Source organism: Serinus canaria, chromosome 1, assembly GCF_022539315.1.
Source record: "Serinus canaria isolate serCan28SL12 chromosome 1, serCan2020, whole genome shotgun sequence".
NCBI classification, from domain to species: domain Eukaryota; kingdom Metazoa; phylum Chordata; class Aves; order Passeriformes; family Fringillidae; genus Serinus; species Serinus canaria.
The window spans coordinates 112,669,742-112,684,110 of record NC_066313.1 but is presented as its reverse complement, the minus strand read 5'-3'; the positions used below and the strand labels follow the sequence as shown (position 1 = coordinate 112,684,110).

Below are 14,369 nucleotides of genomic sequence, written 5' to 3'. Positions count from 1 at the left end.
TGGTGAGGCTGATTGGGCAAAAATTCCCACCATGGCAAACTGGGGGAAAAGGAAGCAACTGCTTCCACACAGGCCAGGCCAAGTAGTGAAGGGAAGGGCAGCCAGAGCCAGGCCTCAGCCCTCTGTGGGGACAGGCTGCCACCTCTGCCACCTCTGCCATGGCTGCCCTGCCCAGGGGACTCAAGGGACACTCACAGCTGGGGCACAGAGCTGGGGAGCACAAGGGACATGGAGCCACAGCCCCACACTCCAACCTCAGGGTGCTACTGTCACTGTCCCCCATGAGGGTGGCACAGGAGGGCACAGCCCCTGTGTCCCCAAGCCAGTGGCTCCTGCCATGGAGCACTGGCACAGCACCAGGCTGGGAAGGATCTGAGCATCGTGTTGGGCTCTGGCACAATGTGGAGCCAAAGCAGCCCTTGGGCTGTCCCAAGGAGAAGACTCCAGAATTCAAGGGCTGGCCAGAGAGCAGGGGGACAATGACAGTGAGCTGTGCCACAGGGATGACAACAGAGTTTTCCCATGGGAATAGACAGGCTGAGAGAATTGGGATTGTTCAGCGTAGAGAAGAGAAGCTTTGGGTTGATCTCAGTGTGGCCTTCCAGGACCTGAAGGGAGGTGACATGGAAGATGGAGAGAGACAGTTTCCAAGGGATAGAGTGGCAGGACAAAGGGGAATCGCTTCAAACTAAGAGAGACAGTTTAGACTGAATATTTGGGTGAAATTGTTCCCTGGAGGGTGGGCAGGGGCTGGGATGGAATTCCCAGAGCAGCTGGGGCAGCCCCTGGATCCCTGGCAGTGCCCAAGGCCAGGCTGGACACTGGGGCTGGGAGCAGCCTGGCACAGTGGAAGGTGTCCCTGCCATGGCAGGGGTGGCACTGGGTGGGATTTAAGTTCCCTTCCAACCCGAACCATTCCATGATTCTGTGATGTAGAATTATCCCTCCTTTGTCCTCTGCTGCTCCCTCCCCTGCTGTGTGAGGCCGTGTGGGATCGGGGGAGTTCTCAGAGCCCCATTTTGGGCTTCAACCTCCTCTTCCCAAAGGCTCTTCTTCCCCTGGGCAAGAAGTGAAAGCAGAAGCCGTTTTATCACGATGTAATTTGTCATTATTATTATGTTTTTCAGGCAAAAGGTTTGCACTTGAAACAGGGAAGTTTGGGGACACGCTATCCATTAGGACTTTTATGTATTTACACCGGTCAAGCACAGCAATGCCTGTGAAATTAAAAAAAAAAAAAAAAAAAGAAAAAAAAACCCAAACAGCACTCTTTTAAAAGTTTGAGCAAGCATTGGGCTTTTTTCATTTTAGGTTTATTCGGATGTTTTTGCGGATTTTTCCCTCCGGCAGCCCCTGAGCGCTCCTGAGGCGGTGCGCGGGGCGGGCGCGCGCATGCGCGGGGCGGGCGAAGGCGGGAGCGCGCGGGAACCGCGGGCGGGCCGCAGGTGAGGGGAGGGAGGGGGAGACCCGAGCTGGGGGAGCCGCGCCGGGATTTGGGGTTTGGGGGCTCTGGGGAGTAAAGGTGGGGGTTCCTCGCGGTCTGGAGAGCGGGATTGGGGATCCCCGCGGCTCCGGGAGCGGCCAGCGGCGCCTCTGCCCTTCCCCTGCCCGCGCCGGGCCGCCCGTGCCCCCGCTCCTTGTTTGGATTCCGGGCAGGGTTGTTACCCCCAAAAAAGTTTTTCTCTCAAGTCTTAAAACCGATGCACAGGGCTTGATAGCGTCCTCTTGCAACCCCTAAACAGGAACTTTAGCCATAACAATCACAACTTTTAGAAACAGCCGTTCTCAAAGCATCCTGTCAATGACTGCAGTGCAGTTCCCGGCTCTGCCAGCGGTGCCTGGGAGATGCGCACAAAGTTTGGCCGCCTGAGCCATAAGGAACAAGAACTAATGTGGGGTTTGTTCTGTTTTCTCCAGGAAACATGAAAGTCATCACCTGTGAAATCGTGTGGCATAATAAGGAGCCGGTTTACAGCTTGGACTTCCAGCATGGAGCGGATGGGAGGATCAATCGCCTGGCCTCGGCTGGGGTGGACACAGCCGTGAGGGTGAGCTGAACCTGGGGCTGGAGATGTGCGGGGTGTGGGGGTTGTTATCCAAAATATCGGGTTGGTTTCATTATCAAAATACTGGGTTAGTTTCATTATCCAAAATACTGGGTTATTGGTAGGTACATGCCAAGGGGAGTGGATGGTTTCAGGAAAGAGTGTAAGATTGTACATAGAATTATAGTGTGGTTTGGGATGGAAGGGGACTTGAAGTTCATCAAGTGCCACACCTCTCATGGCAGGGACACCTTCCACTGTGCCAGGCTGCTCCCAGCCCCAGTGTCCAACCTGGCCTTGGGCACTGCCAGGGATCCAGGGGTAGCCCCAGCTGCTCTGGCAATTCCATCCCAGCCCCTGCCCACCCTGCCAGGGAACAACTTCATCCTAATATTCAATCTAAACCTGCTCTCTTAGTTTGAAGCCACTCCCTCTTGTCATTACATACTCTTGTAAATAGTCTCTGTAGTAGTTTATTCCAGTTGTCTCAGAAAAAATTTATCCTTCCTCACTGGCAAATTGACCTCTTCTTCCCTGATGGTGCATATGTTTCTGGGCTTTTTTATACATATTTTGGAGCTAAAAAAATGTCAGTTTTCTTTGACATAAAATAAGCTCCTTGATAGGAGGGTGGAGTGAGGTGGGGTCAGGCTCTTCTGCCATGTCCCAATGATTCATGGTTGCCAGAAACTGATGCCTTGTGCAGGCTGACCCAGAGCAGAGGCTGGACAGACTTAAAAAATAAAGCAGGGATTTATTCCAAGGCCTCCATGGACCCACCTTGGGCAGCACCAGAGCCCAGCCAGGGCTGCACCCAAGATGACCCAAAATGGCCCCAAAATGAACCCAAGATGACCCAAAATGGCTCCAAAATGCCCGGCCGGGCACGGGGTCTCTCCCTGGGATCAGCTCTGCTCCATTCCCACCTTGCAGTTCATTGTCCCAGCCCAGCTTTAGCCCAGGCACTCCCACCCTGCTTGTTTTTCTCTCTCCAGCCCATGGGGTTTGTGCTCCTGGGCTGGGATTGGGATCATTTGTCCTTGGTGCCCAGCTGGGGCAGGAATTGTTTTGTCTCCCTGCTCTGTGCACAGAGCTCACCATCCCATAATATGAACCCAGACCCACACACTAAAGCAGCACAGAGTGTGGGAAATAGAAAAGCTAAACCTGAGGCCTTATCAAGGGAAGGGAGGAGAGGAAATGGCCTCAGTTGGCACCAGGGCAGGCTCAGGTTGGAGACTGGGACAGAAAATGTCCCTGGCAGAGTGGTCAGGCCTTGGGCTGAGCTGCCCAGGGAGGTTTGGAGTCCCTGGAATTGTCCCAGAGCAGTCTGGATGTGGCCTTGGGGACAGGGTTTGGGGTGCTGCTGGTGGCACTGGCTGATCCTCGAGGTCCCTTCCCACCTTGATGATCCTGTGACATCCATCCCATCTTGCCCTGCAAAGCTGTAACACTCTCCTAAGCAGATCTGGAAGGTGGAGAAAGGCCCGGATGGCAAAGCCATCGTGGAGTTCCTGTCCAACCTGGCGCGCCACACCAAGGCCGTGAACGTCGTGCGCTTCTCTCCCAGCGGGGACATCCTGGCCTCAGGAGGGGACGGTGAGAGCTGCTTCTCCTCTGCCTCATCCAGCAGCATTTTGAAGTTAAACTAAATGAAATCCACCTGAGTGAACAAAAGGGAGTGGGGAATTAAGCAGCTTGCTCTGGTTTCTTCTGCAGATGCTGTCATTTTGCTGTGGAAGCTGAATGACAGCAAAGAGTTGGAGCCGATGGTTTTTCAGGATGAAGATGAAGCTCAGCTCAACAAGGAGAACTGGGCAGTCATTAAAACTTTGAGGTAATTTATTATTTGGTCAGTTTGGTCTTTTTTTCAATGTTTTTGTTTCCTCAGTGCCTTTGTCATGTGTACTTTTCAGTTTGTGTAGAATTCCTGCACTGTCTGCAATTTGTTTGATATTAATCCTTTGAACTCCCTGTTCAGAAAAAGGAGGGAGAGGGACATTTTGAACAATCAGGTGGTGACAGGACAAGGGGCAGTGGTTTTAAGCTGAAGGAGCAGATCCTGGCAGCTGCTGAGGTTGATGTGAGAAGAGCTGCAGAAGTGCTTGAAGCACCAGCAGCAGTTTTTATTTGCCTCTTGATATTTTTTAAACCTAAAAATGTATAAAACTCCTATTCACACATAGCTTTTAATTTTCAAATTAATGATTGGTTTCACCTGCCTTCTAGAGGCCACTTGGAGGATGTGTATGATATTTGTTGGACCTCAGATGGAAATTACATGGCATCTGCTTCTGTGGATAACACAGCAATCATGTGGGATGTCAATAAAGGTAAATGCTGCAGTTATCCCTTGGAATTCCAGACCTGCTGGAAGTGCCTGATGGCAGATCCCCCCAAAAAATGGGAAACATCTTTTTTGTGATTGTTTTTCTGTGTGATTTTCTGGGTGTGTGAGGGCCATCTATAAACAGATATAAAATATTATCAGGCCAACAGAATTTACACCTGAGGAATCTGTTCACCTTGGAGTGTTTAGGAAATAACTTCACACATTTTATACCCCCCCAAAACTCTTGCACAAACTTCTTACTTCACTTTTTGGTGTTGCGCATCATGGCCTGAGCTCTGTTGGTGTCCTTCCTTTTGAAAAGCTATTTATTTTCTTTGAAACTTGTCAGCTTCTGGTATTTCTTTGCAAGAAAGCAACACTTAAATAATAATAATAAAAAAAAAAATCTCTCCTGTGGTCAGTATTCAACAAAGTATTTCTAAAACTCTCTGTAACTTTGTCTCATCAGTGTTTTGGCTCTGAAACCTTCACTTGTGGAACATCAGTGGGGTCAGAGAGCTCCTGCCTTTGCTAATATTAATCTAATATTAATTCTAGTTAATTATTAAGTTTGTAGTGAACAAACCCTAAACTGGCCCTTCAAAAGCAACTTTGGCTGATGTTCTTATCAGCCACCATCCAATGGACACTTCTATGTTTAAAGAATTATTTCCCTATGTTTTGAAGCATTTTTTGTCTTGTTTTTTGTCTGAAATGTTTGGAAACACGTTGGAATTTATGATCTGAAAGCTGTTTGTGTTTTCAGGACAGAAAGTTTCAATATTTAATGAGCACAAGAGTTATGTCCAAGGAGTAACCTGGGACCCTCTGGGCCAGTATATTGCAACACTGAGTTGTGACAGGTGAGCTGTTGGTCTGAGTGTTTTTCCTGAATATTCCTTTTTCCAGGAGGATGATTTAAAACAAAGTGTGCCAGATAAACATGAGGTTTTGTTTTACTCACTTTGTTGTGTAAGCAGGTTGAGGTGAAAGTAAAATGATACTTTAGTTAATTTTTTGGCTTGTGCTCAATGATTCCTGCAGTCTCTCTTATCAGCAAATAAACTTTTGTAGGAGTCTTCCTTTAGGAATTAAATTTTTATGTTATTGGTCATTACTGGTACTCTTAAGAGAGTGCTGCATGGTTGTGTTAATGAGCTGATGAATTCATCCTTGGGGGTGGAGCAGCCTGGGACAGTGCAAGCTCCCTGCTCAGGGCAGGGATGGAGTTAAATGATCTTTAAGGTCCCTTCCAGCCCAAAGCATTCCATGATGATACAACTGATGGAGATGTAGTTAATTGTTTTTAAGGTGAGTTCCCACTCTTGAGGGACCCACAGTGCAGGTAGGAACAGCCTGGCAGTTCCCTGTTTCCTATTTCCTTTATTCCTCCATAAATCCAAGTCATGGAACTTTCCAAACCTTGTGGGGTCCAGGCATTGAGAGGGGTTCATTGGTTCTTTAGTCATTAACACACATCTCTCTGGCGGTGTCTCATGAGGAGAATTTTAATTAATGGCTAATTGGTGGTCCAGATTTATATTTTGAGGTGCTGACTGAGAAGGGAGATCCTGGGGCATTTTTGGGAAACTTGGGGTGAAAGGAAGCTGTTCATAGGAAAGGCTGGGAGAGCTGGGATTGCCCACCTGGAGAGGAGAAGCTTTGGGGTGAGCTCAGGGTGGCCTTGCAGGGCCTGAAGGAGCCCCAGGAAAGCTGGAGAGAGACAATTCCCAGAATTCCCAGAATCCCTGGGTTGGAAGAGACCTCCAAGCCCATGGAGTCCAGCCCAGCCCCAGCAGCCCAACTGAGCCCTGGCACCCAGTGCCACCTCCAGGCTTTGTTAAACACCCCCAGGGATGGGCACTCCACCACCTCCCTGGGCAGAACATTCCAGAACTTTCTCCCCCTTGCTGGAAAAACCTTTTCCCTGCTCTCCAGCCTGGATTTCCCTGGGTGCAGCTCCAGGCTGTGAGCTCTGGCTGTGTCAGTGCTGCTGCAGACAGAGCCCAGCCCCAGCTGAGCACAGGCACCTTTCAGGAGCTGGCAGAGGGATGGGGGCACTCCTGAGTCTCCTTTTCTCCAGGCTGAGCACCCCCAGCTCCCCCGGGGGTTCCTCCTAGGGCTTGAAGGACAGGACCCAGGGATGCAGGGACAGCAGCCAGGGAATGGCTCCCAGTGCCAGAGGGCAGGGCTGGCTGGGATCTTGGCAATGAGGAATTGTTCCCTGGCAGGGAGGGCAGGGCTGGGATGGAATTCCATCCCTGGATCCCTGGCAGTGCCCAAGGCCAGGTTGGACACTGGGGCTGGAGCAGCCTGGAACAGTGGGAGGTGTCCCTGCCATGGCAGCAGTGGCTGATTTTTCATGTCCCTCCCAACCCTGCTGCATTCCATCATTCCCTGTTGGCTGACTCTGCTCTCTCACACAGAGTCCTGCGAGTTTACAGCACCCAGACCAAGCGAGTGGCCTTCAATGTCACCAAGATGCCATCAGGGTCAGGAGCTGAAGGAGAGGTACCTGCTTCTGCTGGGGCTGCAAACTCTGCTGGGGGCTCTTTCATCTGAACTTGCTGTCCCATGAAACCAAAGGATCAAATATTTTCCTTTTAAATAATTCCTGTGTTGTAGAATCATCAAGGTTGGAAGAGACCTTCACACTCACCCACTCCCATCATCATCACCCCGAAACCACATCCCCAAAACTTCTTGCTGATGAAAGCAGTAACACAATCCTTTAGTTGTAAAAGTTCAAAATAGTGTGGAGAAAACAGTTCTTAACAGGAAAAGCTTCAGACATACCTGGCAGTAGCTGGGAGTTTATTAATGGATGTGAGTAAAAATAGTAATAATATTTTAAAGTTAACAGCCTGGAATTTTCAAGAAGGTAGTTAGATTGTGAAGAAAAATATGAATTAGAGATAATTTAGGAAATTCTAACCCCAAGAGGGAAAACAAAGAGCTTTTTTTTCCTCCCAAACAGCTTTAAGTGACAGTAAAATAACACCTCCAGGCTGGCTATAACTTTCTTAATCCCTTCTATTCATTCCTGTTCTTTTTGGGGGAAAACATTGGTAAGAGTTTTATAGACACTGAAGAACAGGCCTGAGAGCAGGCACTTTGCCATGAGAGAAGTTCTCTTTCAACCTCTAATCCTGGGGTTAGCAGGAGATGCCTGAGCAGCCCTGGGTGTTACACAGTGTTGTTCTCCAGGTTATGACTGGTTTTTGATGGCTGGTTTAAGGTGACAGCTCTGGGAGTGTTTTGCTTTGCAGCTCAAGAGGGATCAAGGATTATTTTTCGTAGCTGTGAAGAATTTATAGAGAGCTTGAAGGAACCGTGGCTATTAAAAGCTTTTATTTGAAAAGTTCCATCAGGCTGGAGAGTCCGGGGGATGTTTTGTGTCCCAGGGATGGCAGCTGGACATTCCTGGCCTTTTCCATAATCCTGTTCTCTGTGTTGCAGGTGAGGAGCTTTCGGATGTTTCACGATGACAGCATGAAGTCGTTCTTCCGCAGGCTCAGCTTCACTCCTGATGGCTCCTATCTGCTCACTCCAGGTCTGGGGACATCTCCTGGGCCTTGGGTTGTGTCACTGAGGTTGGAAAACATTCCCAAGGTCATGGAATCCCAGCTGTGCCCCATGGCCACCTTGTGCCCAGCCCAGAGCACTCAGTGCCACCTCCAGGGGACACCTGCAGGGATGGGCACTGCAGAGCTCCCTGGGCAGCCCCTGCCAAGGCCTGAGCCCCCTTTCCATGGGCAAATTCCTGCTGCTGGCCAAGCTGAGCCTGCCCTGGCCCAGCCTGAGGCCGTTCCCTCTGCTCCTGTCCCTGTGCCCTGGGAGCAGAGCCCGACCCCCCCGGCTGTCCCCTCCTGGCAGGGACTTGTGCAGAGCCACAAGGGCCCCCTGAGCCTCCTTTGCTCCAGGCTCAGCCCCTGCCCAGCTCCCTCAGGAATTCTCCAGCCCCTTCCCAGCTCCCTCAATCTGTTATATCCTAATTTGAATGTTCCTTAATATTTCCTGCATCTCAGGGAAGCTGATTTATCCTAATTCAGCCATTCCTCATTCTCCCTATTGAAGACAATAAAAACTCCACAATATTCTCTATCCACAACATCAAATTTCTCCTGTGATAAAAGTGCAATTTATGGCATTTTTGCTGAATAAATTGCAACACCAGAAGTCTTAAGGTAGAAATGAAGGATAATGAGTGGGGTTTTTTTGATTTTTTCCTTCCCTCAGAAGATTCTGCATTCAGAGTCAAAACAGCCAAGCAAGAAGGGATCAGTGTGTGCCTGTCCAAACCCTGCTTTCATTGATGTCTGGCAACATCAAAAAGCAGCTTTGAAGAGGGAAGTGTATAAGGGAAACAAAACCAGCACTAAATAAATATTTGGGATGCCTTTTTAAGTTGTACTCAGCTTTTGCCCAACTGACAAGCCTAATTCCTGGGAATTAGAATATTTCTGGAGAAGCCTAATTGCCAGGAACTGGAATGTTTGTGGACACAAGGTGTGTGCTCAGGAGCTCTCAGAGGTGATGAGTAATGTTGGAACCTTTGTTTTTGCAGCTGGCTGTGTGGAATCAGGAGAGAACGTTACAAACACCACTTATGTTTTCTCCAGAAACAATCTCAAAAGGTAGGGGTTTAATGAGACAAAAATCTGTTGGGGTTAAAAAATAAACAAGTTCAAGTAGTGCAAATGTGTTTTCTGAACTCCTGGCTCTCTCTGAAGGCCCGTGGGTCACCTGCCCTGTCCTGGCAAGGGCACCCTGGCTGTTCGCTGCTGTCCTGTGTACTTTGAGCTGAGAGGAGCCTCTGCTAAAGGTATGGTGTGGGTTTGGTTTGGAAAGGCAGGAGCCTTCCCTGAAACAGAAAATGCAAATTATTACAGTCTGAATTACTATAATTTTGAAATTAAGGGGCTCTCAGGCAAAGATACGGGAGTAGGAATGACAGTTCTTTAATAGGGGGGAAAAAAAATAATGTAATACAAAACCAACACTGCCAAAGTCAGAGCAGTCCCTGTCCCCTGTGTGTCAGGGTGGTGGCACAGTCCCATCCCAGGATGGCTCAGGGTGGTGGCACAGTCCCATCCCAGGGGGGCTCAGGGTGGTGGCACAGTCCCATCCCAGGGGGGCTCAGGGTGGTGGCACAGTCCCATCCCAGGGGGGCTCAGGGTGGTGGCACAGTCCCATCCCAGGGGGGCTCAGGGTGGTGGCACAGTCCCATCCCAGGGGGGCTCAGGGTGGTGGCACAGTCCCATCCCAGGGGGCTCAGGGTGGTGGCACAGTCCCATCCCAGGGGGGCTCAGGCTGGTGGCACAGTCCCATCCCAGGGGGGCTCAGGGTGGTGGCACAGTCCCATCCCAGGGGGCTCAGGGTGGTGGCACAGTCCCATCCCAGGGGGCTCAGGGTGGTGGCACAGTCCCATCCCAGGGGGGCTCAGCCCTCCTGCAGTGCCAGCTGTGGCTCTGCTGGAGCAGGGATCCTGCCCAAGGGGGGAGTTTTCCTCTGCAGCTCCAGGGCTGCTGGAGATGGGCCTGCTCTCCCTCTGGGAATGCAGGGCAGCAGAAAGCTGCTCCTCTGGGAATGCAGGGGGCAAAGGCTGCTGGGCTGTTCCCAGGGCAGATTGGATCCAGGTAGGAATGCTTGGCTCCTCCCCTGGGCAGAGCATCTCCCATGGGATGGTGGAATTTGCTCAGCCCTGCAGGGACACTCCCTGGCCATGGACAGCAGAGATCTCCTGCAGGGAGGATGGGCTGTGGGAGAGAGAAAGAACAAACTGCCCCAGGAACAGCAGAGAGCTGCCCCAGCTCTGACAGATGGGGACAGAACACACAGCCCATTTCCAACCCAAGATATATGGGAAGCTTCAGGGCTTGGGAACTCCCAGCAAATCTGGGAAAAGATGGGGCTGGTCATTATTTTATGCCCCTGCCTTTCAGCATTCCTCTGAGACAGTGCTGAGAAGCTGTTTCCTGGCTCTGAGGCCCTGAGTTCACCTCAACTCCCTCATGAGTGGCTTTTGGTAGAGTGGATGAATGTTGTTCCTTGGCCTCTCAGGCTGCAGGAACACTGAATTATTTTCCTTGAACTGTTAACCATTTTGTGTTCAAAGGAAGAACCTGGTTTAGCACCAGAGGAGCAGTGCAGTGAAATAATTCCTGTTAGTCTCAACTGCCCACATCACAGGGAGTTGGAATAGTTTGCTACAACCACTGGTGTTTATTCAAGGAAGCAGTGCTGGTGTTACTGGACAGAGCAGGAATTCTGAGCTGGGGACAGGATTATGTGAAGTTGCACAAGAATTTCTTTTTTATTTATTTAATCCAGTTTTAGTGTGGGTCCAGGAGTGTTTATATTTTAGCAAGACTGACATTACTCAGGTGAAAAGGCAGAGCTTGGCTCCTTTTTTTCAAGGTTAAATTTGTAGTATTCCTTACAGGATTTACCTGTTCTATTTCCATCATCATTTTCGATCCATGGTGTTGCAAAGGAAGGAGATGAGGGTCTGCAGTTGGTCTCTGTAGCTCCTCTAAAGGGACACTTTAATATTAAAGTTCTTATAAATATGCTGAAAAATTCCAGCTGGAAAATAGAGGGGAAAATTTACCAAACAAAACAGTAGCAATCTAGAGGGAGAAAGGTGCCAATTTTTTTCCAACTAAGAAAATAAAGAGTAAATTTCAGGCAACAGAAATGTTAAATTTGACATTTTATGCAAGAGCTGTTTGCTCAGTGTTTACACTGATTGATGATGTAATTTTATTTACATTATTGGCTAAGTGCAGTCGCTACCTTGCAATAAATACAAGAGAATTCTCATTTCTTCCTTTCTTTGCAGATGAAATCAGTCCCAAATCCCCCCCTGCCCTGTTCAACCTCCCCTATCGATTGGTCTTTGCTGTTGCTTCAGAAGATTCTGTGCTTTTTTATGACACTGAGCAGTCCTTCCCCTTTGGTTATGTCTCCAACATCCATTACCACACCCTGAGTGACATTTCATGGTAAGGAATTGCATTCCTGAGATTTACTGAGATGGGGGAATGTCCTTTTTCCATGTCCACTCTGAGTGCTGCCTTGGGTTTGTATTTCATTTATGCCACACACGTGGTCACTCAGTGTCTGAGCCTGTCCATCCCTGTTTGCTCTGTAAATTAGAGAATTATGGCTCTTAATCACTTGGGTGAGGGTTGAAGTAAAATCTTGGCCTTTAATGGAAATAACTAAATCCCAAACAGGTCCAGTGATGGATCCTTCCTGGCCATTTCCTCCACGGATGGGTACTGCTCCTTCGTCACCTTCGAGGAGGATGAGCTGGGAGTGCCCCTGAAGGAAAAGCCCCAAATCCATGTCAGGACTCCTGGAGCAGCAGCAGACAAGAAAGCCAAGAAGAGCCAATCCCACAAAGTGATTTCCCCAGGCTCCAGGCTGCCAGAGGGGACCCCTCCCAGCAAGGATCCCCCACTGCAACCCCGAACCCCCAGCACTGCTGGGAAGGAGCTGCCTTCCACCCCTGTGGGCATCAAAAGCACTTCAGTGCCATCCCCTTCCACCCCTGTGGGCATCAAAAGCACTCCAGTGCCATCCTCAGAGGAGAGGAGGAGCAGCCAGAGCAGCAGAGCCCCCCAGCCCAGGAGGGTCACCCTCACCACTCTGCAGTCCTGTTTCAAAACCCCCAGGTGAGATTTCTGGTGCCCCTAGGAGTCATAAATACAAGGGCCAAGACAAGCTGGGCTTGTGCTGCATTTAAAGGCTGAGCTTTGCACACAAATTCCCAGTTCTGGCTCTGAGTGGGAGCTCTCTGGATGTGGAGTTTTTTTGTTGTGCTGCAAATGAGAGGTCAAAATATCTCCTAAATGTGGAGTTTTAGGTTTCTGCCTGAAATGTGAGGCAGCAAATTCACCTGAGCCTTCACATCATAAGGTGTCTGTCCTGGCCAGGAGTTGGACTTTGATCCTCTTGGGTCTCTTCCAGCTCAGAATATTCTGTGATTCTGTCTTCAGCTCCACTTTTCTGCACAAAAAAGGTACCTGAAGCCTTCAGCTGCCAGGAGCTGTTCAAACACTCTTCTGCCAAAGAGTATTTCAAGAGTTGCAAGTCTAGCCAGGCCCTTGGTGTGGAACTTGAAACATTGATTAGGTTGCTTCCTAAAATATCTGATTTTTTAGAAATTGCAAACAATCCAGGTATTGATTATACTGGGGCTCTGAGCACCCTGCCCATGGCAGGGGGTTGGAAGTGGATAATTCTCCATTCAGCTTGTAAAAAGAAGGGAAAATGTGCAGTAAAATATATCTGAGCTGCCTTTGCAGTTAAGTGATTCTATATTAATTCATTCTTGAAGTGAAATACTCGTGGAAGTGATGTCTGTGAAGCAATTGAACTGTTTCTGTTCTTTTAAAGGAGAATAAACTTGATTTCCTTGAAGGCAGACACCCCAGCCTCTGCATATCCAGACCCAGCCCCCATCCCTCCTTCCTTAGAACAGGAACATGGTGAGTTTTTGTGGCTCTTAACACCAGCCAAGTCTCTTCCCAGTCACATTTTTCCATTCTAGATTTATATTGTAAAAAAATCCTCGCTCTGATTGCAAATTCCAAAGCTCCTTCATTGTTTTGGTGTGTGCTTTGAGAGACTGAGATTGTTTTGAGAGGTGCTTTGGGCAATATGTGATGTGTTCTCCCTGCTCACAGCTGATGGTGACTGTCCCTCCAGTTTTATAGCAGTGACACCAAGGATAAATCCATGGGGGTGATGTTCTCCAGCTTTTAAAGACTTTTGTACTTCCAGCTGATCCTTGCTGCAGGTGCTGGACACTCTCAGACCAGGGTTGTGTGGGTTTTTAATCTGAATTTATTAGTTTGAAATGATTTTCCTGTCTGCTTCTTCCAGAGAAGCCATTGCCATCTGATGAGAGCCTCCAAGCTCCCCCAGCCCCGAAACGTGCCAGGACTGAGGAATTGTCCCTTCCTGCACCTGCTGGAGACCAAACCAGCTGAGAGTCCAACAAATAAAGGCTGAGCAGATCCCTCACAGCCTGAAGGCAAAGCAGCCATGTTTGAGTGCATTTCTTTTTGCAAAAATTCAATCCTCAATTCCCAGTCCAAGTTCCCTGTGCAGGTTTGATGTAGGAACATCTACATTGCTGTGAAGAAACTGCCAGGAGAAGAGCCAGGGTTCAGGAATGTGGTTCTGCAGCAGGAGAAATAGTTGGGAAGTGACTTCAAGAATAAGGAAATCAGGGAAATCTGGGGATTAAACATCCATCCACTAAGCTGAGAGTCCCTTAATCATGTTTAGAAAGCATTCTGTCTTCCAGGAACTGTCTGGCAGAAAGAATTGAATGCATTCATAAGATTTGATGTCGTTCAAGACTAAAAAAAAAGAGGAAATTGTGTCATTCCAGCCTTTTGGGTGATTCCTGGTGTCAAATGCTGCTGCCCAGGAGCTGTGGGGTGGAGCTGATTCACTCAGAGCTCAGCAGCAAAGCTCAGGACTGGCACGTGGAAGCAGAAATGGGAAGATTTAACTGCAGGAAACAAGAAAGCAAAAGGAAGAAATCCTCTGAAGAGCTGCTGGAAGAATAAAGAGCAGAAAGTTCTTCTTGTTGAATTTCTGGACTTCAAAAAGAAATGCAGCTGTGAGATTTTCCTGAGGCAGCAGGATCTGAGTGTGTACATTGAAATTTCCCCTTTTCCCCAACTCCCTTAGCCAATAAAACACAACCCAGTGGATGGGAAACTTCTACACCTAAAATTTCTCTTTAGCATTTAATACTTCATAAAAGCAGGAATAGAAATGCTCCAGAAGTGACTCAGAAAAGTCTCACAGGGAGGAAATATTAACAAACACCTCTGTCAGTCCTCCAGGCCAATGAACTCTTGCCTCCAATTAAATTTCAACAATTAATAAGCAAAAAGTTGTAGGAAGCTTGATGGGATCTTTGTTTTCTCACTGTGATGAGGATGGATCATTAGACTTAATTAAAG

At 48.8% G+C, this 14,369-nt stretch overlaps 1 protein-coding gene across 1 annotated transcript; it reads left to right on the top strand.

The window, feature by feature from the left end:
- The first annotated feature begins 1,388 nt into the window (after nt 1–1,388).
- Nucleotides 1,389–14,127, top strand: CHAF1B (chromatin assembly factor 1 subunit B). Its single transcript, XM_009089538.4, has 14 exons — nt 1,389–1,445; nt 1,918–2,048; nt 3,512–3,644; nt 3,765–3,882; nt 4,275–4,378; nt 5,144–5,240; nt 6,804–6,888; nt 7,837–7,930; nt 8,945–9,014; nt 9,111–9,202; nt 11,222–11,384; nt 11,619–12,059; nt 12,784–12,875; nt 13,273–14,127. The coding sequence occupies exons 2-14, from the start codon at nt 1,923–1,925 to the stop codon at nt 13,377–13,379; spliced, it is 1,722 nt and encodes a 573-aa protein (XP_009087786.1). The 5' UTR covers nt 1,389–1,445; nt 1,918–1,922; the 3' UTR covers nt 13,380–14,127.
- Nucleotides 14,128–14,369: the final 242 nt, after the last annotated feature.

Coding starts and splice junctions, on each gene's coding strand:
- CHAF1B (XM_009089538.4), top strand. CDS start 1,923: ATGAAAGTCATCACCTGTGAAATCGTGTGGCATAATAAGGAGCCGGTT. Junction 11,385..11,618: donor ACCCTGAGTGACATTTCATG/GTAAGGAATTGC, acceptor AATCCCAAACAG/GTCCAGTGATGGATCCTTCC. Junction 12,060..12,783: donor TCCTGTTTCAAAACCCCCAG/GTGAGATTTCTG, acceptor GTTCTTTTAAAG/GAGAATAAACTTGATTTCCT.